This window comes from Pelodiscus sinensis, chromosome 1 (assembly GCF_052426305.1).
Source record: "Pelodiscus sinensis isolate ZL-2025 chromosome 1, ASM5242630v1, whole genome shotgun sequence".
Lineage (NCBI taxonomy): Eukaryota > Metazoa > Chordata > Testudines > Trionychidae > Pelodiscus > Pelodiscus sinensis.
The window spans coordinates 132,157,254-132,185,008 of record NC_143052.1 but is presented as its reverse complement, the minus strand read 5'-3'; the positions used below and the strand labels follow the sequence as shown (position 1 = coordinate 132,185,008).

At 41.6% G+C, this 27,755-nt stretch overlaps 1 protein-coding gene across 11 annotated transcripts in view; it reads right to left on the bottom strand.

Annotated features, from left to right (window-relative positions):
- CCDC91 (coiled-coil domain containing 91) overlaps positions 1-27,755 on the bottom strand; it is a 518,367-nt gene that overhangs the window by 182,396 nt on the left and 308,216 nt on the right. For 4 of the 11 annotated variants that reach the window (XM_089771314.1, XM_089771299.1, XM_089771293.1 and 1 more), the window contains one exon: positions 15,908-18,749. The exons of 4 other annotated variants lie outside the window; for them this stretch is intronic. In XM_089771314.1, the coding sequence (XP_089627440.1) occupies positions 18,585-18,749 (165 nt within the window). In that variant the 3' untranslated portion in view covers positions 15,908-18,584. Of the gene's footprint in view, positions 1-15,894; positions 18,750-27,755 lie in introns of those variants that run through there. 3 more of the 11 variants (XM_089771336.1, XM_089771285.1, XM_075901346.2) reach the window with 3 other exon arrangements.

The window sequence follows — 27,755 nt, the reverse complement described above, 5'->3', positions numbered from 1 at the left end:
CCCCCTAGGATGCCAACCTAGGTGCTGAAGATACCACTGAGTCTGCCTTCTCTGCCAGTCTGGGGCCCCCTACACTGCATCTTGCTGAGGGCAAGAAATTATTTACATTAGGAAATTATTTCAAAATAACTAAATTTGAAATTACTCCCGAAGTAACAAAATCAAACTAGCATGTCCCCATTACGGGGGAGCCTCGAAATTAGTCAGAGGTAGGCTCCATTATTGTGTATGCACTACTTTGACTCAGAGCCCCAGGAAGCACTGGGAAGTAATTACTCTGAATTATTCTGGGGAGTAATTATTTCAAAGTAGCAGCAGCAGAGCATCCACACTCATGGTATTTAAGTGTTGTTCCCAGAGGAAAGCGGGAGTACAGATTTCTAAATAAGTAGCCTGTTATTTCAAAATAATGGGCTTGGTAGTGTGGATGCTCCACGTATTATTTCAAAATAAGGAGGGTTATTTCAAAATAAATCCCTAGTGTTGTAGACCAGGGCTGAGTAAGGCACTAACACCCTCTCCAGGAAAGCACACAGGCAGGGCCATACCCAGCTGCAGAGGATACAGACATTGAGATCAGCTCTGAAAAGAATCAACTGAAGGGTCTTGTTCCAGCATTCAGATGTTGATCCTAAAGTTATATGAACTATGCCTCCTCCCTCAGTTAGAAAGTACAAAAACTGGGTTATATTAGAACTGAGGAGATATCTGAGCCATTAGCTATTATCTTTGAAAAATCACTGAGGACAGGGGAGATTCCAGAAGACTGGAAAAGGGCAAATATAGTTCCCATTTATAAAAAGGAAAATAAGGACAATTCAGGGAATTACAGTGAGCCTATCTTCTGTACCAGGAAACATCATGGAGCAAATAATTAAAGAATTCATTTGCAAGAATCTAAAAGATACTTAGGTAATAAATAACAGCATGGATATCAAGAACAAATTGTGTCAAACTAATATGATAGCTTTCTTTGATGAGGTAAGAAGCCTTGTGAATAAGTGGGAAGCAGTAAATATGGTATATCTAGATTTTAGTAAGGCATCTGATATAGTCTCACAATTCCTTTTCATTAATAAACTGGGGAAACCTACATGCAGCTACTATAAGGTGGGTGCATAACTGACCGAAAACCATTTCCAGAAAGTAAGTTATCAGTGTTTCACAATCAAGCTAGAAGGGCTTATCAAGTAGAGTGCCTCAGGAATCATATGTGATCCAGTTCTGTTCAACATCTTCATCAATGATTTAGACAATTACAGAGAACACACTTATAAAGGTTGCAGATGATACCAAGTTGGGAGAGACTGCAAGTACTCTGTAGGATTAAATTCAAAATGATTGCGACAAATTGGAGAAATGGTCTGAAGTAAATAGAAGGAAATACAATAAGGGGAAATGTAAAGTTCTCCACTTAGGAAAGATCCATCAGTTGCACACATACAAAATGGGAAATGACTGCCTGGAAGGGAGTACTATGGAAAAAGATGTGGGAGTTATAGTGGATTACAAACTAAATATGAGTGAACTGTGTAACACTGTTACAAGAAAAGCAAACATTGTGCTAGGATGTATTAGTAGGAGTGTTGTAAGCAAGACCCAAGAACTACTTTTTCTGCTCTATTCTCTGCTCATATGGCCTCAGCTGCAGTATTGTGTCTAGTTTTCAGTGCTCTGTTTCCGGAAAGATGTAGACAAATTGTAGAAAGTCCAGAAGAGAGCATCAAAATTCTTAAAAAGATGATCTATGAGGGAACAGTAGAAGTAGCAGTATGGAGAAGATGGGGAAGGGTGAACATTTAAAAAATGTTCAAGTACGTAAATGGTTGCTACAAGAGGAGGGAGAAAAATTGTTCTCATCAAACTCTGAGCCTAGCACAAGAAGGGGTTCAAATTGGAGCAAAGGAAATTTAGGTTGGCCATTAAGGAAAACTTCCTAACTGTCACAGTCATTAAACAGTGAAATATACTCATGGAAACTCCATCAATGGAGGTTTTAAAGAAAAGGTTAGACAAACTCCTTTCAAGGATAATACTCAGTCTTGCAATGAGTGCAGGGGTCTGGACTAGAAAATCTTCCAGTCCTACAATTCTAAGATTCTCATATCCACCATATTTCATGATTTAATAAAAGGAAACACTCAATTATTTTACTACATACAAACAATTTATATTGGATCCTGAAGTGTATCCTTGCCCCCATGTAATTCAATGGAAAAGCTCCGATGAACTTAAATGGATACAGGATTTCATCCTTTGTATATTCTTGTGCTCGCTAATATCCTATATTCTAGAAAATTAGCTACTGTGATGTGTATACATATTAGCAAACTTTCCAAGATATACAACGGCTTATTCTCATCAACAGAGAACAACATTGAAATCTGTTATGTCCTCATGTTCACCTTTACTGTAATAAATACCATGTAGACACGTGTGTGTGTGTGTGGGGAAGGGGAAGAGAAGGGGGGGGGGACAATGTATGGAAAGGGTTGTAACCATGTCCAACATTTCCCACCCAACCATGTCCACCATCTACTGCTATGCATTCAAAGTATAATCCAGCCACATATCTATAAAGAGTTGGCAAACAAAAGTATTTCTAGGTTAGGCTATTGTGAACCTGATTGTCTGAGGTAAGCAGGATGAAGTTTAATAAGGACAAAGGCAAAGTACTCCACTTAGGAAGGAACAATCAGTGTCACACATACAGAATGGGAAGCAACTGTCTAGAAAGGAGTATTGCAGAAAAGGATCTAGGGGTCATAGTGGACCACAAGCTAAATATGAGTCAACAGCGTGATGCTGTTGCAAAAAAAGCAAACATGATTCTGGGATGCATTAACTGGAGTGTTGTGAGCAAGACATGAGAAGTCATTTTTCTGATCTGCGCTCATTAGGCCTCAATAGGAGTATTGTGTCCAGTTCGGGGCACCACATTTCAAGAAAGATGTGGAGAAATTGGAGAAGGTCCAGAGAAGAGGAACAAAAATGATTAAAAGCTTAGAAAACATGACCTATGAGGGAAGACTGAAAAAACTGGGCTTGTTTAGTTTGGAAAGGAGAAGACTGAAAGGGGACTTGATAACAGTTTTCAGGTATCTAAAAGGGTGTCATAAAGAGGAGGGAGAAAAATTGTTCTCCTTGGCCTCCTTGGATAGGAAAAGAAGCAATGAGAAGTTCGGGTTGGACAGTAGAAAAAACTTCCTGTCAAGGTGGTTAAACACTGGAATAAGTTGGGGTATGTCTACACTAGCCCCCTAGTTTGAACTAGGGAGTCTAATGTAGACATTTGAAGTTGCAAATGAAGCCCAGGATTTAAATATCCCGGGGTTCATTTGCATCTTCCTGTGCGCCGCCATTTTTAAATGTCCCTTAGTCCGAACTCCGTGCCCGTGGCTACACGCGGCATGGAGTAGGTAGTTCGAATTAGGATCTCTAATTCGAACTACCGTTACTCCTCATGGAACTCCAAATACGTAATTAATGTAGCTGGAGTTGCATATCTTAATTCGAACTTCCCCTGTAGCGTCGACTTTGCCTAAGACTGAAAAGGGGGAAAGATCAACTCAGGCTGTCCACTTCGTAAAAGAAGCTTATCAGAATAATGGAGTATGTGATATTCCACGTAGCCAGTTTCTTCATATATTAAGCTTAGCTGCTGTTTTGTTTTATTTTGCTTAGTAACTTACTTTGTTCTGTGTGCTATTACTTATGCCACTTAAATCTGAATTTTTATCATTTTTGCATTTGAAGTTAGGAATATTGCCCTGTATATCTGCATTTCATATCTGCTGTATTGAGTCACTCCCACTATGGACACTTCAGGGACTACAGTGGAAAAGCCAGACAGGATTGATGGGCTAAGCTCTCTGCAGGCTGTGCAGCTGCCTAGTAGCACCACTGAAGGCATACAAGGAAGGAGGAGGGATGCCCCACCTGCAAACTAGCATCCTGACTTGTGACTGGGAGGGGAATGGCCTCACTCAGGTGCCGCTCCCTCAGCTTGAAAGCAATAAGCTTTCAAGACCCTGGTCCTGTCCTGGCCCATCTCCCGGTGTGGTCTGGCCCTGGACCTCTGCCCATCACTGCTGAAGCGTCCTGGGTGGCTGGGGCAGTCTAGAACACTCTCCCCCACCCCTGTGGCCCAGACCCCCTGCTGAAGCCCCCCTTCCCGTGGCCTGACCATGAGTCTCCCCTCATATCTCTGTACCCAATTTCCTGCCTCACTCCAGAGCCTGATTTGCCAGAGTCCTTGCACCCTAACCCCTCATACCAGCCCTGAGCCCCTTATCCCCAAAAGCAATGTCCCCAGACAGAGGTCTTGCTCCACAACTCTTTGTCCCAGCCTTGAGCCCTTCATCTCTGGCCCCGCCCCACAGCCTGCACCCTGAGACATAGCCCTTGCACACTAACCCTCTGTCTCAGCCTGTCTCTGTATCTTCTGCAGCTGGATGTGGTCCTGCTTGTGTGCTTTGCTGGAGGAGGTTTTAGTGCCTTGTTAAGCAAGACAAGATTTAAAGAGCCCCACATTAGCAGAGAAGGCGGACTCAGTGGTATCTCCAGAACCTCAGTTGCCATCCTTTCAGATCCAACTCATCTCAACATGTAAATATAACTGCAATTATTATTTACAATCTCAATGAAATAAATTTCAAAATGAACAGAAATGTATTGAAGAGACCATTATTGCCATTTCAGAATTGCATTATATGTTATATATTACGATAGTCACAATTAGAGGAATGAGCATCTCCTATCTAACTATACTAGGTACTTAGATAGCCACGAACAAGAGCTCCTTATACTGTGTAATGCATTTATCCTCACAGAATTCTTAAGAGATAGCATTCCATTATACAGATGGAGAACTGAGGTTTAGGAAGGCTACGTGACTTACTCAAGGTCAAAAAAGGATGTCTCTGGAGCATCCTTCCTACAAAGTACTGAGTTCCCTTAAGTATTAAGGCAGTTAATGGGAAGTGAGTGTGCTCAGCACCCTATTCTAAATTAGCTGCAAAACTTCTTAATGCTCTGTTTATTAGCGTCAATTTTATAACTAGGGCTATAGAGCAATTTAAAAATAATCATGATTAATTGCACTGTTAAACAACAGAATACCATTTATTTAAATATTTTGAATGTTTCCCACATTTTCAAATGTACTGATTTTAATTAAAATACAGAATGCAAAATATACAGTGCTAATTTTTTTTTGCACTGTAAGAAAACAAAATAAATAGTATACTTCAAATCACCTAATACAAAAACTGTACTATTATCTATCATGTACTACAATCTATCATGAACAATGAACTTACAAATGTAGAATTACGTACAAAAATAACTGCATTCAAAAATCATAGACTCATAGAATCATAGAACCATTGAGCTGGAAGAGACCTTAGAAGGTCATCAAGTCCAGCCCCCTGCCATAGGCAGGACCAATCCCAACTAAATCAACCCAGCCAGGGCTTTGTCAAGCCGAGACTTAAACACCTCTAGGGATGGAGACTCCACTACTTCTCTAGGTAACCCATTCCAGTGCTTCACCACCCTCCTAGTGAAATAGTTTTTTCTAATATCCAACCTGGACCTCTCCCACCACAACTTGAGACCACTGTTCCTTGTTCTGGCATCCGTCACTACTGAGAACAGCCTTTCTCCATCCTCTTATATTGTTTATAAAATAAAACAATATAAAACTTTAGAGACTATACTCTATTCAGTCTTGGTACAGCCAATTGTTCAGACAAACAAGTTTGTTTACATTTGCAAAAGACAATCCTGACGGCATCTGTTTATGTTACCTGAAAGTGAGAACAGGCCTTCCCATGGCACACTTGTTGCTGGTACCTAAAGGTTTTTATATGCCAAATATGCTAAACATTTGTATGCTCCTTCATACTTTGGCCACCATTCCAGGGGACATGCTTCCATACTGATGAAGATCATAAAAAGAATAATGCTTTAATTAAATTTGTAAATGAACTTCTTGGAGCAGAACTGTACGTCTCTCACTCTGTTTTATCAACATTCTGCCATATATTTCATATTATAGCACTCTCTTGACCCAGCATATGTTTAAGAACACTTTTACTGCAGACTTGACAAAACACAAAGAGTACTAATGTGAGCTATAGTACTTGACCACAGGTTTAAGAATTGAAGTGCATTCCAAAATTGCATGTTGATCATGCTTTCAAAAATCTTAAAATAACAATACTCCAACATGGAAACTACAGAACCTGAACCACCAAAAAAGAAAATCAAACTTTTGCTGGTGGTATCTGGCTCATATGATGAAAATGACATGCTTTGGTCCACTTTGTTCTATATCATTAAGTGAAATTAGTCATCAGCATGGACACATGTCCTTTGGAAAGGTGGTTGAAGCATGAAGGGACATATGAAACTTTAGCATGTTTGCCATGTATATATCAAGTGACTCAAGATATAACAGTGTCATGTGAATGCCTGTTCTCACTTTCAGGTGACACTATAAACAAGAAGCAGGCAGCATTATGTCCTGCAAATGTAAACAAACTTCTTTTTCTACGTGATTGGCTGAACAAGAAGTAGGACTGAGTAGACTTAATTAAAAAAAAAACTCTTAATAATAAAAACACTTGTAAGCTGCACTTTCATGACAGATTATGGTAATTGTATGAGGTGAATTGAAAATATTATTTGTTTTATCATTTTAAAGTACAACTATTTGCAATAAAAATAATAATATAAAGTAAGCACTGTGCACTTTGTCTCAATATATTTGAAAATGTAGAAAAAACATCCAAAAATAATTAGTACATCTCAATCAGTATTATAGTGTGATTAAAATTGTGATTAGTCATGATTAATTTTTTAATCGTGATTAATTTTTTGAGTTAGTTTCAATTAACAGCCCTATTTACAATTAAAATATGGTCAGGCCAGGATAATGCATTCACAGTACTGCATCTACATTTTCCTTTAATATATTTAAAGAAATTACATTAGCAAATGAAATGGAGAAATAGAGTAATCTGACTTCCAGTGAGTCATACTCACACAGATGTGCTATAGTAATTCTATTGGCATCAAAATGACATCATTATATTTAAATAATAGGAGTCATTATGCCTGACTGAAAAGCAAACTACAAAGATAGATTTATAATGATTTATTTTATTATTGTGTACATGAGAATTATCAGGAAATACAGCAAGCTAAAGTTACTTTCTATGTATATTATTATTGCTTCCAGTGGAGCTGTATACTAAATAAGGGAACCATGAAATATAATCCAGGATTTGGCAATCATAATGTAAATCATATCACCATTACACAATCCTTCTACCCTTTGCATTAATTACTTGGTCTTGAAGTGGTTTACAAATATTACCTAAACAAAAAATCAAATTAACCCTCCAATGCAGATAAGGTATTCATTGTGCTCACAGTTCACCTGTCTTGGAGATAAAACGTGGTGGGTCTTTAACAATTTCACGACAAATTGAATCATCATTTTAGGTTAAGATGAGCAGTGAGGAAAAATGTATCCAACTGAAACTGTGCAGATGATTTTAGGTGGCATAGTTCAGTTACCTAAGTCAGAATACAGCCATGATACTGGCATTAACACTCTGCTTTCACAAAAAGTGTCAGGGTATCTTCGCTTGACTACATTATTGTAGAAATATAGGGGTGGAAGGGCCCTTGGGAAGTCATTTGGGTCAGTCATTAGGCATATCTAATGTGTCCCTGATAGTGACTGTCTAACTTGTACTTAAAACTCTCCCATGACCACCATTCCATAACTGCCTTTGGAAGCCTATTGCAGTATCCTTATACTGAACATTTTCCTTAATATCTAACCTAAATCTACCATGCTACAGATTCAGCTTGTTACTTCTTATCTTACCTTGACTGGACATACAAAACAGCTTATCATTGTCCTCTTAGAACAGCACTTACATTTGTAAACTTAAAAGGTACCCCTTCAGTTTTCTTCTCTCAATACTAAATATGCCCAGAATTTTCAAACATTCCTCACAAGGCAGGCTTTCCTAAAATTTTTATCATATGATGCCTCTACTCAGGACTCTTTCTAATTTGTCTACATCTTTCTTAATTATGGTGCCCAAAATAGAACACGGTATTCCATCAGAGGACTTACCAGTGCCAACTGCCATGTAGATGTTATGTGCAAAGGAGAAAAAAAAAAAGCTATGCCAACAGCAAAGTGACCCCGAACAATATATTGGGGGCATTGGTTCTATATTGACCTAACTTAGAGGAAAGAATGCCTAAATCAACACAAGTTGCACCTCTAAAAACTGTCATTCTCTAGTCCACCAATATCTGTGGTCCAGCAGGACCAAATGCTTCTGGATCAGAAAGGAGGTGGGATGGCCAGAGTGCAGGGCCAGGGTCAGAGCCCACAGCAGCGTGGGTCCGAAGTTCACAGCAGGGCAGAGCCAGGACCCTTGGCAGCACAAAACAATGCGGGGCTGGGTCCAGAGCTCTTGGCAGCCCATGGCAGCAGGGCCAGAACCGGAGCTCAGAGGAGCGTGGGAGCAGGGCCCAGCAGAGGTGGTAGTGAGCCAGCAGCACTGATCAGGCTTCGGGTTTGGGGGTTGGTGGCAGGGGACCGCCCCTGATTTAGCAAATTCTCTTATTTGGGACTGGTCAGGTTTCAAGGGTACCAGACCAGGGAGGTCCAATATCTAGCATTACTTTGACAATTAGGTGTTTCCTATAGGATGCTTAGCTTCTAAGCGCTGAAAGGATTATAATACAGGATAGTATATTTGCAGACCCGGGATTGCATGAGACTCTAGAAAATGCCTAAACCATCTCTTTACATATTAGATTTCTTCCAAAGATAGAAATGGATTGGGTTCACATTGGGTGGCTGACTCAGTTAAAAAATCAAAAATCTCAGTGCTGCAGTGAATCTATGGTCAGCCAGCCTCTGTAAAGGGGGAATTATGTGTGTACTAAACAAGATGTCCAAGCCCTAAAAAGTGGATAACAATGAAAGAAATTCTATTAATCTATGACACATTTGTATTTTTGAGATCATTTTGAGCTTTGGATTCCTCTCTCAACACTGGTGAGACTGTAGCCACAAATAAAGTTGCACCATTTTGATTGTAATATTTACTCTTTATTAAAAAAGCAATATTGGGAGTGCTTCATGCTGAAGTGAAACAAAGTTCAGTGCAGCTGTGGGGGAAGAAGTCTATAAAGCTGCAGCTGCAACAATGTCATCAAAGAAAAGACCTCCTAGTTTTAAAACATAAACAGATAGAGTGCCTGTGGCTCTCAGCAGGTCATCACTCATGACACCACAGGAGAGGTTTCCAGAGCAGGAGGAAAGATCCATAAGAAAAAAATAATAATCTACAGGCTTTAGACTCTAAGGACTCTAATCAATTCCAAATTGCTTCTGCGGATGCCAGCCAGCAGAGACTCCTGAACTACGCAACTATAGCATATTCCCAGCAAAAGCTTTCCCTTGATATTACTTGACTGATCAAACCTGCAGTTTTCCAGGAATCAGCTTAGACTCAAAGGAATAACACTGGGTAACATTAATCTTCCAATGAAAGGAAGTTTCTTTACCTAGATGCAGTATAATGTTTGAAGCAGCTTTTCATAGCAAACAAAAAAAGTCCAGTTAATGAAAAATTACCCTGGGAATTTATAGTGCTCTGTCCAGGTAGTTTAGCTCAGAAATTAAATAATGTAAAAATGTAATGATTCATAATATCAAAAACACTCAGGCAATAAGCTAAGTGCTTAAGTGGAAAGAAACCAACTAGTTTTTGAAAAGTCGAGTACAAAATGTAAATAAGCAGTAGAAATCATGAAAAGGATATAAAGATTTTTTAAAATGTTCAGTTTTTGCTTTTTTAAAAGATATCCATTTGTTTGCGAGTCCCTAACGATAAGAGATGGAACAACTCAAATTGCTAGGTAGCTTCCTTTTATCATAACTTAACACAAAAAAAGGATTTGGTTTTACCAGGACAATGGGATGTGCCTGGAATCAGATTGTTTCTCATCAAAAGGAAAAGGAGGGGTAGGATAGCAGGGACACTTACGCTTTTGAATGACCATAGGGGGGCAGCCGCATCTGTAAGAGTGGCTGGCTGGGGGCAAGGCTCTGCACGTAGCCAGCCATGGGTAAGTGGTCCCTCTGGCCCAAAGCCAGAGCCAAAACCAAGCCCTCCCCCCCTCCCAGCCCTCAGCTCCAGAAACTGGAGGGAGTGGGGGAGAGGGAGCTGCACTGGTCAGCGGTCCTGCCGGCATAGTGCCTCTGGGCACCAGATGCCAGTTGGGCGGTGCAGTCTCAGCCATCCCAGGAAGCAGCTACTGGATGGAGCTGGGCAGCTCAGCCTCTGCTGCTCCAGCCCTCCAGACACTAGCCATCTGCTGGCGTTGGGACTGCCTCGAGTCCCCCAACATCTCCGAACCCATGGCCTGATTCCTACATTCCTGCCATGAACCCCCTCCAAATTCCCTAATCTCCTGTCCTGATTTCTATACTTCCCACCCCCCGTCCTGAGCGGCCCCCCCAAACACTTCCCAATCCTCTTTCATCACTCCTGCACGCCTGACCCTCTGCCAAACACCTGCACCCTTCACACTTTGTTCTGAGCTCCTCCATACCTCCCAAAGCCCCGCCTGGACTCCTTAACCTCCCCACAATCTCTTCCCCTGTCCTGAGCTCTGCACACTTCCCAACCTTCTGCCTTGACACCTCCATCCTCCATCCCTTGCCCTTAGCCCCCACACAGACCCAAGCAATGTGAGATAAATCCTCTAAATTATGTACATTTTTGTCTTAATAGGGAAGACACAGCTTTCACATCTTTTGGAAAGCTCATGCTTTCTGCTGAAGAAGAAATTATACAATTGTGGAGACATACAACAAACAACTTAAAAGAAAAAGACCATCTGTTACTAAGTTACACGTAATGAATCTGAGCCCCAGATATACTGGAGTAGAGCTTGATGCACCTGTGTGTGAGTGGGGGGGAGGAAGAGATCGGGAGTCACATGTAGCTTTAAGTTGGTCTCTAGTTAAGTCTGACACATACCCTCCCTGCCTCCAATCATTCCTTATGCCCATGGTAGAGCAGGTGAAATCACATGGAGGATTGCAATTTGCTAAGGGAATCCTCAGCTGCAATTCAGCTCAACTTTTAAATCCCCTCTGTTCCACTGGATGGTGCAAAGAGAACTTACAAAGAGGCCCTATGACTCTTTCGAGCCCTAAGACTGAAAATAGTGAAAAGGATATAAAGATTTTTAAAAATGTTCAGTTTCATCATCTGTTTAATACTATTATTGATGCAGGTAAACACATTTTCTTCTTTAAAAGATACTCATCTGTTTGTGAGTTCCTATGACTGAAAATGAGGGAAAACTACAGAAGGTTTATGCAAAAGCCATTCATGTATGTTAATCATATTAGACTCATTACATTTTGTAATGATTTATACAGCAATGTGGATTATATCGCATTAGATAAAACATATTACAACTACTGTCATACTTGCCAATATATCTAATTTTATGTACTCAAAATAAAGCCTGACTGAAGGAATGTCAATGATTTAGTTTAAATTATATACATTACTGGAATACATTACCTGCAAGTGAACAAAACAGACACAGAGATTTAAAGTGGAAGCTTCCAACTTTACTAATGTTTATTTTAATAGCAGAGAGGAGCATTAATTTTCCAGACTGTGCCCCCAATTCCAGGCATTTAAATTGAGTCTAGTACAGTAAATGGCCTCATGCCATATAACCAATAACGAGGGCTGGCTTTTTTCAGCTTAACCTGAAGAATTCAGCTCTCCTTTTAATACTCTTGTCTTCATTCTGCAAGGGGGAATGAGGGTACTCATGAAGGGTTCCTCAATTTGCAAAGACTCACAGTCTCTACCACCTGACATCTCTTACTCATCTATGCCTCTGGGAGCTGCAGTGAATAACAGCCAAAAGTTGCAAAAAAAATTCGAATTCCTCTTATTAAAATAAACTTTAGATGTTTACCTACTCCTTTGTTAACCTAAAAAATGGGCTTTCAGGATAATATGAAGGGAAACCCAAACTCTAATCAATGCTGAATTGAGGGAAAAATCCTTTCTGATACACACCCTGCTCCCCCTTCCCCCAATAAACTGGTCAGATCCACAACATATAAGAAACATAGTTAAAAGTATATCACAGTCACAAGGTAGGTGGGGAAACAACCACAAAATAATTGCCACTATTTGTCCATCATCTACTATATATTCAAGAGAGTTTGTGCATCAGTCTGTCTGTACGTGAATATGTTTGTTTAAGAACTCCTCCTAAACGGCAAGAGCTAGGAACACCAAATTTGGTATGAAGCTTCCTCTTAACATAATTTAAAGGAAGGTCAGGGTTTGATTGAGCCAGGATGATGGGATGTGCATGGAATGCAATTGTTTCTCATCAAATGGAAAGAGAGGGCTGTGATACCAGGGACAGTTATACTCTTAAATGACCACATAGGGGTAGCAAGCAAGCAAGCATAGCCCCAACAAGGTTTTTGTATGTTGCCATTTCTAATATCTGATTTGTGTCCATTGATTCTTTTACGTAGGGACTGTCCAGTTTGGCCGATGTATATAGCAGTGGGGCATTGTTGGCACATGATGGCATATATTATGTTAGTAGATGTGCAGGAGAATGAACCAGTGACAGTATGGCTGATCTAACTACAAAAGCAGCTTCTCCTCTCTTGGAATTCACACCTCCATATCAGCTATTAGAAGTGGGCCTCATCCTCCTTGACTGGATCCACCTCGTCATCTCCAGCCTGATTCTGGCCTGCATATTTATACCTGCCTCTGGAAATTTCCACTACATGCATCTGACGAAGTGAGTCTTTGCCCACGAAAGCTTATGCTCCAACACTTCAGATAGTCTATAAGGTGCCAAAGGACTCCTCGCCACTTTTGCAGATTCAGACTAACACAGCTACCCCTCTGATAATTCTGAAGGTTGTAATTTATACTGCCACCCTACCCATTTTGATTGGTTCTGTAGTCTTAACAGAAAAAACACACTTTCAATCAGAGTTCATCCTGAACAATGAGTGCGAAATCAGTCTAATTCTTTGTAGACTAACATACACAAAAGAATAAATTAAATAGCTTTTACTTGTTGTAAGGGCAGTCTTTCATAGTCTTGTAACTTTATTCTATGGCAATTGTAATACTTATGTGCATGCACACACCCACCTAAGTTCTTTCATAAAATTTTATTTAAGTTACTCAAGTCGGTATGATTTTCTACATTAGGTAACATAAAAACAATTAGGAGCCCGGTGGCTCTTTAAAGACTAAGACTTTTATTAGATATAGAAATGTAGCCGTGTTAGTCTGGGGTAGCTGAAGCAAAATACCATCTTGTTAGTCTTTAAAGTGCTACATTGTCCTGCACTTTTATTAGGGTACGGGTGCATAAGCGTTCATGTGCTACAACTCACATTGGCAGATGCAGAAGAGAAATAAAACAGGTATAAAGAATGGCAACATCTTTTAGCTGGTGGAGAAGCACCCCAACCTCCCTGGGCACAAAGCCCTGGACCCACAAGCTGCCTTTAATCATTCTTATGATGTTTTATAATAAACAAAAGCAAAGTGTACAAAATTAATATATTTTCCTGTCCATAGGTGTACTTTGACTTCTGAATGGGGGGACAGCTCCAGTGAGGACAACAGGCCCACATAGTGCATGGTGGGGGTACAAATTAAATGCTTGCCCGAGTCTTGCAGTTTGGGAGGAAACACCGCCCCTCCTCCAAACTACTACCATCTTTCTGCCCCCCTTCCTTTCTTATTATTTAAAAAATAAAGATCCAGTAATGTCATTTGGAGATGTATGTTACTGTACAGAATTGGGATAGATAATGAAATGAAAGAGAAATCCACAAAGAGATGCTGAAATATGTCTCCACTTAGCAGGATGTAGCAATTGTAATTCTGTAATCTCCCAATATTATGAGAGTGATATATTTCAATTTAATATTTGAAAAATCAAAAGTTTTATGGACTAGACATGGAAAATCTTAAGCTCATTTCCTAGGAATGGAAAATCTTAGGCTCAGTTCTGTATTATTAGGATCCTACCAAATTAATGGCCATAAAAAATGCATGACGGATCATGCAAGTTGGTCTCCCCTTGTGGAATGTGGTTGTTTGTGTGCTTTTACCACGTACCATACAGATTTCAAGAGGGAGACAAGCATTTCTCAAATTGAGGGTCCTAACCCAAGAAGGAGTTGCAAGGGGACACAAGATTTTTTTAGGGAGTAGCAGTAAAATTATTTTAGGGAATAGAAGTATTACCACTCTTACTTCTGCACGGCAATAAGAACTGCTGACTGAGAGCCCCGCTCTGCAGGAAGCAGCACAGAAATAAGGATGGCAATATCATACCATACCATCTTTACCTCTGCACTGTTGCTGATGTCCAGCAGCTGCCACTGTCCGTTGCTTAGCTCTGCAGGCAGCGCTGCCAGCAGCAGTGCAGAAACAAGGATAGCTGTTCCACAACTCCACTACTCCTTTGTGAGTCAGAGCCCTTACAATTATATATAAAATTTCAGATTTAAACAGATGAAATAGTGAAATTTATGATTTAAAAAAAATCCTATGTGAAATTGACAAAAATGGCCTGTGAATTTGGTGGGACCAATGTATCAGACATGCATACACAGTACACTGCTTCAGCATGCCTTGATCAATGGGGAGAAAACACGGAGAGCCAGGTGCACCAACTCATTTTACACTACAACGTTACATAAATCCCCTACTTAATCCTTTGGGTTTATATTGCTCTTTGAGCTGGGTAAAGGAGCAGTGTGAAAATGCTCTGAAAGCCTCAATGTAAATGTTTCTTTAATCCTAATAAAGCCACAAAACAGGCCCAGCTGAATGAGCAGGAAACTGAGCTACAGAACTTTAAATGACCCGGTTACCACTGTCGCTCTTGGCACTAACCTGCTGGTCAGAAGTTCACCATGAACATGGCCTTGGTGATGTAGCATAGACCAGTTTCAGCTCACAATTACTGTGCCCTTTTCACTCATGTGTACGTATTGGCTAATAGCATTTTTTGTATAGCACCAAGTTTCATATGGTTACTTCAAAGCTGAATGATCAAAACACTGTTAATATGAAAATAATAGATGCAAGAGAGTGGTCTCAAATGCATCTTATTGGTAGAGACAGATTACATATATCCTTGTGAAAAGTGTTTTCCCCAATTGTGGCAGTGTATTTAGCCAAAAATGATACAGGTATATTGCTTTTCTTTTAAAGTCAGAAGATAGAAAAAAATAAGAAAAATACTCCAGTTGACACCACATTTGAAACTGGTCTATTAAAGTGTGTTGGTGGAAACATTTAGGGCTTGGACACTCATTAACGTGACTCCTGGGAAAATATAAACACTCTTTCTGAAATTAAATCTTGAGTTTGCCCACCACAGTCTTGTTTTCAGCTTTAGCTGTTGGCACTTGAGTCTGCAACTGAGGCCTTGGATCAAATGCCAAATGAAACATTTGGGAACAAGAATGGTAACGACACCCTGTTTTGTTCTAAGTCACAGTAAAACAAAGTAAAACAAAATTAAATACAAGAAAGCACTAATTTTAAGAGTTTTCCAAATGTTTAATCTTATTTTCTACACCTCTCCCACTTGTACTTGCCTTTAAATAAAATAGTACTGAACTCTTGAAATAAAAAACTCACTTATGAACAATAAAGGGTTTCTAGCTTCAGATGAAACTGATGGTCAATGAATGATGCTGAAAAGTATGGAATATAGTTCACGGCACACTGAAATCACTTAATTTTCACAGCTGTTTCTGAAATACTATTTTTGCTTAAAGAATACAAACCCTATAATACTTATAATGTAATTTATGACGACTAGCTTTACAAGATTAATTCTGCATACAGTACAATGACAGGATCAATATCTACCATTAACTTAACTGATCCACATATGGATCAATAAATGAAAGTTACTCACTCATAACGATAGTTCTTTGAGATGGGCTGTGTATATTCATACTCATGGGACAGGAATAGTGTTTCTCTGACAGTGGAACATTTCATAGGAGCATCCACTGAAATGCTTGCATCCTCGTCTGTCCCCCTTCCTTCACTAATCCTGAGTGCTATACTTATAGGATAGGAGGAATCTATCTTAGGAAGCAGTGACCCTGGAAAGGACTTTGGAATTATGGCAGATAATAGCTGCACATGACTTCTCAGTGCAATGCTGTGGCAAAAAGGGCCAATGAAATCCTTGGATGCATAAACGGTCCAATGTTTAGGCCACGTTACACTACACGATTAGACCAACTTTATTAAGGTCGCTGTCTTACTGCCAGGTTTTATTAAATCAAGGTGTGGGTCCCCACTTTGCAAGAGAATTCAATGGTATTCAAAGTAGGTTGAAGAAGTGCGTCTCTGGTTGGGAGACTACCATCAACTTTGTGGGAAGCTATCCCACAGTGACTGTGCCCCTTTGCATTCTGGGTTAAGCTCCCAGTGGACACTGGCACCAAAACTGTGCAATGCGTGGTTCTGGGTACATGCTGTCATCATCAGCACTCATCTACTCACTCCACCTCTGCTTTATTGTCATGGCAAACATTCTTTTTGCACCCTTTCTTCACCTGCTTATCTGTACAGATGCCATAGCAGCGCAAGCATGGATTCCACGGTGGAGCATGCTGTGCAGCAAAGCACTGTGATAATGATGGAAAGCATTGTGTACCTTATGTGGGAGTATATCCAAAACTTATCAAGGGCTTGTCAGACCAAGCCATGAACATGGGAGGCCATGAACATGCTCTATTGACACACAGTGGAATGCCAATTCTGCTGCCATCGGACAAGCACAGACTGGTAGGACCACATTGTAATGCAGGTATGGGATGATCAGCAGTGGCTCCAAAACTTCCATATGCACAAGTCCACTTTCATGGAACTTTGCAAATTGCTTCCCCCTTCCCCAAAGTGCAAGAAAACCAGAATGAAAATGGCTATTAGCCTGGATGGGTAGGAATGATGTCCGTAGCCTTTGTCAGGGGCTGGAAATGACAGGAGAGGGATCACTTGATTATTAACTGTTGTATACTCTCTCTGTGGAGCTTCTAGCATTGGCCATGGTTGGAAGATAGGATATCGGGCTAGATGGACTTGTGGTCTGACCCAGTATGGCCATTCTTATATTCTTATGTAATGAGACCCCCTGTGACAGTGGAGAAGCATGTGACAATTATGCTTTGGAAGCTTGCAATGTAAGAAAGTTACCAGTCAGTTGGAAATCAGTCTGGAGTGGGGAAATATACAGTGGGGGCTACCATGATCCAAGTAACCAAGGCAATCAATGCCCTCCTACTATGGAGGGTAGTGACTCTTGGAAATGTGGAGGACATAATGCAGGGCTTTGCTAAGATGGGGTTCCTCAACTGTGGTGCAGCAATAGATGGAATGCACATTCCTATCTTGGCACCCAACCACCTTGCCAAAGAGTACATAAAATATAAAGGGCACTTCTTGATGGTACTGCACGGCGTAGTGGATCACAAGGGACATTTTATCAACATCAACATGGGATGGTCAGGAAAGGTGCATGAAATGCGCATCTTTAGGAACTCCTGTTCACAAAGCTGAAACATTGGGGGCACTGAATTGCCAATAGTGAACCTGGGAGATCCAACCTACTCATGAAGCCGTACAAAGGCAACAGGACCACAGCAAGGAGCTGTTCAACTACAGGCTGAGCAAGTGTCAAATGGTGGTAGAATGTATTTTTAGATGTTTAAAGGGAAGGTTCTAGTCTACTGACTAGTTAGATCTCAGTGAAAGCAACATTCCCATTGTAGTGGCAGTCTGCTGCATGCAACATATTTGTGAGAATAAGGGGGACGTTTATGTTGCAGGGTTGGGGGTTGAGGCAGAGCACCTCGCCACACATTATGGCAACCAGACACTAGGGCAATAAGGAGACCTCAGTGAGGGGCAGTGGTAATAAAAAAATACATTCAAAGGTGGCTTTATAAATAGCCAGATTTGAGAGTCATGCATGTTGCTCTTAACGAGGTGCCCCAACTTTCAGTGTGCTTGCCACTTCATCTTGTCATCCCCCTCCCAAACAAGCAATAAAGAGACCACGGTTTCAGAAATTATGTGTTTTTATTTAGGGAACACAAATAAAAAAGGAGTTCAGGGTAGGAGTGGGATGGGGAGAAACCAGTGGCATGGGCAGGAAAGCCTTTTGCTCCAGGATGCAACAAGGGAGGCCATGGGGGGGAGGGGTGTTGAGGTTGCCCTTGGCTTCACTCACCACCTCCAGCATTCTTGGGTCCATGGAAGAAAAGTCTACCGACCCCAGCAAAGTAGGAATGGTGCTCTGCAGGGGCTGCAGGGAGGCCCTCTGCAGTAGCATGTCCTATGGTCCATCACATCCACCATGGATGATATTAGTCTCTCCTGGCTCATCTGTTCCTGAATGCTCTCCTGTCCTCACATTCAGTGCACATTTCCTCCAGCAGTATGTTCCTCCATTCTCTTAATTGCTCCGTGTCCATGCGAGTGGATTGGATCTGTTCCTTGAACATGGCCCTTGTCAGATGGTGAAGCCCCTGCTGTTCCCATTATAATGAAAAATGAAGGGTAGACTTTTCGGGAGATACACTGTGGAGTGTAAAATTCGATCTGTTAACATACAGTGAAGGTCACTTTAAAGACAATGTTCGGTGCAAGGTTACAGTTATGCTTTTAAGTGGCTACTATTCAGCAGATACACAATAGAGTTCTTAGGGGAGCAGCTAGACTTGGTTTGTTGGCAGGCATGGTAAGGAACATGCTGGCGCACGTTGCTGCGGGTGGGAGAGAGATCGGAGTCCAGGTGGTCTGGCCAGGCAGGGCAGTGGTTCATGCGGCTGCCTTCTGTGTCTGGCAGAAGTGCTAGTTTTCCATCCCACAGGAACCTGAGGGCAGGGGTTCAGTTGTGCGGTGGCTCACCCAGATGCTCTCTGTGTCCGGCACACCTCGCATCCCATGAGTGCGCTATTTTCCCATCCTGCAGGAGTGTGTCAGCGGGAGGGCAGGAAGGAGGGAGGGAGGCCAGGGATTGAAGCCATGCTTCACTGGGGATGGGCAAATGGAGGTAAGCAGCAGAGGCAGCAGTTAATAGAATTCTTTCTATTAGTTTCACAAAGAAAAAACAGTTTCTTGCCATTTCAACCAGAAAGGACATTTTCTCAATGACTTGATTACCTGCATCCTGCTTCAAAGGCCTTTTAAGACTACACTTGAAAGAGAATCCTCTGAACTGTCATTCATGCTTAAATTCAACTTTACACCTAAGTTTGAATAAAGACTCTAATTATCTTACCCATTACAAAGATAGCTTCCCCAATTATCACCTCTAATATCATTAGCTCACAGACATTTACCCCCCCATCTCCCTTCTGTTCTGAAATTTGATTTGTCCTTTTCATATGTGTTCATTTTTTAAATTGTATCCTTTGGTATATATGGTTGTGACAATTTTCTTCCACTATTTGATCTGAAGAAGTGGGTCTGGCCCACGAAAGCTCATCACCTAATAAACCATCTTGTTAGTCTTTAAAGTGCTACATAGTCCTGTTTTTTGTTCCTTTATCCAAGTTGCCATGTGAGAAACCAGTTTTCTTTGAATCAGAGAGAGCGATAGGGAGCTAATGCTGACAATGTGGCCAGAAACCTGGGCATTTTGCTGCAATGCTTTGTGCTGCAGTGATGCCAGATCACTTACAGCTGGCTTAGAGTGGGAAGGTGTCCTACTGTGGAGGATGAAATAAAGCAGGCCTCCCAAGAAACCTTATGAGAAGGATCAAAGAATTCCTCTATGAGAGCTTCATGGAGATGTGCAGAGAGGAGTCCAGCTCCATCTCGAGAAGAGGTTAACAAGCTGTTCTAGGCCCCCTATGCTGAGTAGGCACAAAGAACATCACAGCTCACCACCTCACACTCATTTTCCTTAACCTGCCTTTACCAAAATAAAAATGTGAACTTAATAGAAGTGCCTTTCCTGGGATCAATGCCCAACTGTTGAAAGTTGTTCCTGGGAGGAGGGGATTGTCTCCAAAGTGATGCACTATTCTTGGCTCTCAGTGAAATCGGTTCCCTAGTAGCACCACTTATTGAGGCTGTTGGAGTGTCTTGGGAGAAGTACATGGTCTGGCTTCAGAGGGTGATCGGGTCCCTCTTAAGGATTGCATGCAACTGGGCGTAGAAGTGGAATGTTTGCAGCAACATACCAGACCATCTGTTTGCCTCCTTTGCCCCTGTAGCCAAGAACGCTAACTGTATATTGGGGTGCATTAATAGGATCACTGCCAGCAGATGTAGGGAATTTATTATTCCTCTTTATTTGGCATGGGTGAGGCCACATCTTGAGTACTCTGTCCAATTCAGGACTACGCCAGCAGAAGGCAACAGAAATGATTCGGGGGCTGAAGCACATGAATTATTAGGAGAGTCTGAGGGATTTGGACTAATTTGGTCTACTAAAGAGAAAAGTGAGAGGGGATTTGATATCAGCCTTCAGCAGCCCCTGAAAGGGGCTTCCAAAGAAGATGCAGGGAGACTGTTCTCATTGGTGACAGATGACAGAACAAGGAGCAATGGTCTCAAGTTGCAGTGTGGGAGGTCTAGGTTGGATATTAGGAAAAACTATTTCACTAGGAGGGTGGTGAAGCCCTGGAATTGATAACTTAGGGAGGTGGTTGAATCTCAGTCCCTAGAGGTTTTTAAGTCCTGGCTTTACAAAGCCCTGGCTGGGATGATTTAGTTGGGACTGGTCCTGCTTTTAACAGGTGGTTGGGACTTGATGACCTCCTGAGGTATCTTCCAACCCTATGATTCTATGATCTGGTGTAGACCTTGCACTTCGATGGGATATGGGAATCTCCAAGGCATTAAAGGCAGCTGGAGGGGAAAAGACCTATGGCAGGACTAGCAAGATGTGAATTGTAGGCTTATGGGCATAACCAACAGAGTAAAGTCCTCAGCTGAGGCAAGTTTAAGTGTAATGGAGGTCCTAATCATTACCACACAAAATGAAGGAATGTGAGGAGATAAAAGCACAAACATGAGCTAGAGTAAATAAAGAATACTAAGTTACAATGAAATAAAAATTTTAAAAAATACATGACGAAAGAGGCTTGGATAGCTAGAAGATAGATAGCAGGTTTAAAACAAAATAGGTAGATTTTAAACAAACAAAAGGAAGTTTTTCTTCATGTAGCGCACACACAACCCGTGGAACTCCTTGCCAGAGGAGGTTGTGAAGACCAGGACTTTAACAGGGTTCAAGAAAGAATTAGATACATCCATGGAGGTTAGGTCCATCAATGGCTATAAGCCAGAATAGGTAGGTAGGAATGGTATTCCTAGCCTGTGTCAGAGGCTGGAAATGGGTGACAGGAAAAAGATTGCTTGAATATTCCCTGTTCAGTTCACTCTCTCTGGGGTATCTGTCATTAACCACTGTCTGAAGACAGGATACTGGGCTAGATGGACCTTTGTCTGAGCTAGTATGGCTGTTCTTATGTTCTTAAGATAAGCTAGCATGACTGCATCTAACCAGTTACAGGAGGCTGGGAAGGAACCAGAGCTATGGTACCTCTGGTTTGGAGCATGAGGATAGGTAGCGTCAGATGTAGGCTTTGCAACACTGCTAAAGAAAAATCTCCAGAAGCATGTGGAACACCCAATTGACCAAAAACTTAAATAAGAATTTGCAAAGCTAATAAAGATACGGCCTCTTCCCGACTTAGGAACCGGTTACGGACCAAGCAATTGGTCATAACTCAGTTCGTTTGTAAGTCGGACCCCAGAGAGTTACACGCGACCATGCTGTTTGTAAGCATGGATCATGTTCGTAACTCGGGGTCCGCCATTTACAACAGCATCGGTCATAACTGTGAACAGTCGTAAGTCGACCGTTTGCCACTCGGGGACCGGATGTACTTGTATAAAGAAAATAAGATAAAATTTGTAACACCAAACCCACCAACCTAAGAAAGCTACCTAAAGCACTGAGTCGTCAGAGTTGGTTTGTCTCGTGCCAAAATTGTGAAGAACTGACGCAGCTGATATACACCACACACTTTTATAGTCTTGCCCAGAACATTTGAGGTAGGAGAATGTGTGAGAGCACTCCAACAGGCACTGCTCTGAAACAATTCACCATCAGGAAATGGTGAAAAGACCACTCAAAGAACAAGATACTATAATATACTTATTCTGCTTATTTCTACGTACTCTATGAGTATGTCTATGTAGCAGTACTATTTCGGAAATAACTAACGTTATTCCAAAATAACAAAGAGCGTGTCTACACAGTGAGCCTGTTATTTCTAAATTACTTCAAAGTAACGGGCTTCTTACTACAATTCCTGTAACTCTCATTTCACAAGGAGTAAGGGAAGTCGAAGGAAGATTGTTTTTCCTTCGACTTCCTGCTGTGTAGACAGCACCAAAAGCCAAATTAAGCTATTTCGACTTAAGTTACACTATTGACACAGCTCAAGTTGCATAGCTTAATTCAACTTTTGCCCTGCTGTGTACACGTGCCCTATGTGACCGACAATTCATCTGGTCTATTTATTTTCTACTTTCAGGGGTAAACTTTAAAAGCACCACTGGAATATGTAAGCTTAAGTTCTGTCAAATAACTAAAGGCCAAGTTGTAACCCAGCTCACATGGCCACGGAGAGGCCCTCCATTCCAATTTGGTGACTTCCTGGAACTTTGGTCTGGGTTGATGGGGCAAACAGATACTGCATGCCTGCTCCCTCAAGCAAACAGATGGGTAGAAGGCATCATTTCCAGAACCCTTCATGACACTGCAATGACTGGTTAGTATAGCTGATCATGTGTCTCAGCAAATTTTTACCCATCCTGGGGCAAAGAAGCAGTAGAGAAGGACTCATGTCTGTACTTCTCCACAAGCAGCACAGCTACAGGTCTTATACAGGGAAGACAGTAGATGCACAGTTTAGCTCTTAAAAAGCTGTTACAGGTGGCACCTCTATAAACTGAACTCTCTGGTTTGTAACATCCATGGTCCAGAAGGAACTCAGATGTTCCAGGATCAGGGAGTCCCGGCACACTGTGGAGCTTGGAGGGGCTGGGAACCTGGTGCGATGAGGGGAGAGGGGAAGTGATGCATGGCCCAGCTGGGCTGCAGGGGGCGGGGAAGCCACGCATGCCAGGAAGCGTGGTGCATGGCTCAGGGGGTTCAGTGTCTCAACTGGGCTGCCAAGGGAGCCAATAAGCCTGGTGGGACTGCAGGGCAAAAGGTGGGGTCAGTAGGAGACGGGCAGAAATGATCTCCCCTGGTCCAGAAAAATGCCTCATCGGGACCAGTCAAGGTCCCAAGGGTGCCAGACCAGGGAGGTCCAACTTGTACTAACTTTCAGTAGCTCTTTGCTGACAAATTTGCTATTTAAACAAATATATCAGTCTTGCAAAACTGTATTTCTTGATTATACAGAGTAATTTTTTGAAAAATATCTTTAGGTTTTATCATGATCAATTATCAGTATTATATTAATGAGCAGGCAAGTGGGTTTTGTGCTTTTGTTGGTACATTTTTATAACAATTTTGCAATTACTAATTAAGTCAGATTAAACAGACCAGGAAGTTTATCAAGAAATCAAAATTAAACTACAAAATGTACAATCTAAATTTAAGAAAAAACACATCACTGATCAAGCCCTATATATTTGAAATCCATGGATATAAAATAAATAGTGCCATTGGAACTCAAGAAATAGATTTTATTTGATCGTTTTCACCACGTTTATGCTAAGATTTATCACAAAAGTGGATATATAATGGCCAGGAACAAATAAGTATAAAGAAAAGTAAGATATAATGATAATAGGCCATAAAATGTCTATCAGGTGTGATAAAGCTCCTAAGAAAACTTGGTGGGTCCTGCGCTTCCTGAAAGTTTTGCTTGCCTCAGAGGCTCATGGCAGCCCACAATGTTAGGCATGTCTATAGCTTTAGTTTGCTGAGCTCTTTTTATCATCAGCCAGTGTATGGTAAAAAGAAGAATAAACTCCACAATCCTTTTCCCCGAATAGAAATGTGGAGGTAGGTGTTGGGGGGAACCTGGGTCCACCCTCTACTCCGAGGTCCAGCCGAGGGCCCTGTAATAGCAGCTGCCTGTGTGAGTCCCCATCACCTGCTATAAGACAGCTCCAAGACCCCTGGGCTACTTTCCCACACCTTCCCCAGCACCTTCCTTCTCTCTAGTTCATCCTCCTAGTGTTCAGTTGTCTCCTTTCCTCCTGCTCTAAGTGGTACTTTCCTCCATCCTCTCAGCTACACACATGCCCCAACTGTAGGCAAAGCTTCTTTTATAGCCAGTCTGAACTGATTTTCTTAATTACCCCCAGGTGTGCTAATCAGCCTAGGTTGGCCTGACTGCAGGCCTGGTCAGTTAGCTCCAGGTGTTTCACTGCCCCAATTGCCTCTGATGGTTCTAAACCAGCTCCTCCCTGTAATTCTGGGAACAGAGATCTCCTCAGTCTAAGACTTACAGATCCTTCCCCTCCACTACCATTTCATAGTCTTCTGCTCGGACCCTGTCATACTGGATAAAAATAAACAATGCCAAGTACAGTAAAATAGTGGTAGAGATGTAGCCGTGTTAGTCTGGGGTAGCTGAAGCAAAATGCAGGACAATGTAGCACTTTAAAGACTAACAAGGTGGTTTATTAGATGATGAGCTTTCGTGGGCCAGACCCACTTCCTCAGATCAAATAATTTGTTATTTGATCTGAGGAAGTGGGTCTGGCCCACGAAAGCTCATCATCTAATAAACCACCTTGTTAGTCTTTAAAGTGCTACATTGTTCTGCATTTTGCTTCAAGTACAGTAAGTTATTTAATAGGCAGCCAATTTCCTGATTTCAGAACAGATGAACTGTAAATTTCCATGCAACTCAGGTTTGCAACAGGTGATCTTTATGTCAAATCTGATTTGGCTAGGGATCTAAAATCACTTAATCACAATGTACCAAAACTCTGGATAAGAAATCTGAAGGATCAAGTATGTGTAAGATAAATATGGTTCCATCCCAGCAATATTACCTATGTGGGAGAAATACTAAACATTAAAAAAACCTCTAGATTTCGTAATTTTTTTGGCAAATAAAAAGGGATTACAAAAAAGAAAAACCCAAAAACTTCTGACAGAGAATTTGAGTATCACTAAAACGAACAGTGAGGAAAAAAAGTAAGTATTGTAGGATCAACAAGCAAGTCCTATTAAGGTGACATTTGAATAGATTTTCTGATAATTACTTTGTTTTACAAGTATATTATAAAGCTATAAATACCAGAGGGAACAAAACTCCTTTAATATAGCTATAGCCAGACTTTTGCTTTCCTTTTGTTTTCCTTTCCTGAGCCATTTTTTCCTCCATAAATTTGATATAAGCCTAAATATACAAGGGTTTTGAAAGTAGAATATCCTTATGATGATGACAACATATTGTACACTAAGGAACTTCACAATACTCCTGCCAATATAAAAATTAAAGAACTGACAAATTTGCCTACTATAGTAACAAAAATAAGTGAAAACTTATCTAATTTCCTTCTAATTTGACCGACCTTTATGAGGGAATTACATTAAATTCCTCAGATAAAGTCAGCAATCAGATGGAATTTGCTGCCTCTTCTTAAGAGAATAAATACAATTTTAAAAGACTTTCCCTGAGTTAAGCTGCCTCACGAGCTGCATCATTAAGTTAAGCAAGAATTCTAGCACAAAAAGGCTTATTCCTCAAAGAGGAATAACTCTTGCACAAAAAGCCCTGTCTTCTGATGTTCTACTGTACCTTTTCTTGCACAAAAATGCGGTTGTACTGTGGATGCTCTGCAAGTTTTTGCACAAAACTAGCCTTTTTTGCACAAAAAAAGAAGTTACTCACCCTGTGAAGTAACGATTGTTCTTCGAGATGTGCCCCATCGGTGTTCCACTCTAGGTGTCGGGTCCCGTCCTGGCGCCGCAGCTCAGAAAATTCTCATAGCCATGTTCCACTGGCCCGCGCATGCATGGCTTCTCCAAAGCACCATTCGCGCCTTTGATCAGCAGCGCGCGGACCAGCAGCCGTCAGTTCCTCTCACCCGCTCATCTGAAAGAGAAAAGAAACAATTCCGGAGTGGGGAGGAAGGGCGGGTCGTGGAGCACCCACGGGGCACATGTCGAAGAACAATCATTACTTCACAGGGTGAGTAACTTCTTTTTCTTCTTCGAGTGGCCCCGTGGATGCTCCACTCTAGGTGACTCCGGAGCAGTACCCCCAAAAATTAGAGCGCTCTGGAATCAACATTTACGATCATGATTAAGTACTACTGTAACCACTGAGGAGTCCGAAGGAAAATGCTCAACTATAGCATAATGTTTCATAAAGGTGACATTAGAAGACAATGTGGCTGCCCTGCAAATGTCACGAAATGGAACTCCCCTTAAAAAGGCTGTAGTAGTAGAAACCGCTCTGGTGGAATGAACCTTTGGAGGACACGCTAGAGGTTTTCCTCGTATAGAGTGACACATAGATATGCATGAAACTATCAGTCACGAGATGCGCTGAGAGGTCAGTGGTTGCCCTTTTGAATGGTCTGCCAATGATACTATTACATGGTCCGTTTTCCTAAAATCCCGCGTTCTGTCAATGTAAAATGCTAAGGTTCTCCTTACATCCAGCGCGTGTAGTGTCGTTTCTTGCATTGAGGTATGGGGTTTAGGAAAGAAGCATGGTAGAACCACCGGTTCATTAATGTGAAAATCAGAGGAGACCTTTGGAATAAATGCTGGGTGAGACCTCAATGTCACTGAATCTTTAAAAAAAACTGTTTAAGGAGATGAAGCCATAAAAGCTGCCATCTCACTTACTCTATGAGCTGAGGTAAGGGCTAGGAGAAATAAAAGTTTGACGGTAAGTATGTGTAATGGAATCATGGCCAGAGGCTCAAAGGGAGGACGAGTTAAAGTTTCCAATACTAGATCCAGATTCCATGAAGGTGGTGGTGGTGGAAGGGGAGGGGTCTCCGAAGTGCATTAAGGTTTGTGAGCCCCTTCAGGAACCTTTTTGTAGTGGGATGAGCGAAGAGGGAGAAGCACTTGTCCGTATGGTGAAAGGCATTAATCGCTGCCAAGTGCACTCGTAGGGAAGCTACTGCAAGCCCGCTGTTATGGAGCTGCAAAATGTAGTCCAATAGACGAGGTAAGGTTGTGGAGCGAGGATCTAGATTGTTGCCCGCACACCATGCCTGGAATCTGGACCACTTAGCTGTATATGTGGTTCATGTAGATTCTTTCCTATTATGTAATAACACCTGCTTGACCCGCTGGGAACAGAGTTGTTCAGAATCACTAAACCAGTGAGCATCCATGCCGTGAGGTGTAGAATCTCAGGTCTCGGATGACTCAGGGATCCGTTGTTCTGGGTCCAGAGACTCGGGAGAAGAGGTAGGGGATACGGCGCTCTTATCGACATCTGATGGAGCATTGAGAACCAAGGTTGACGAGCCCATGCCAGGGCTATAAGAATCACTCGAGCCCTCTCTATGTTGATTTTCTTGAGAACCTTGGGTATTAGAACCACTGGGGTAAAAACAAATGACAGC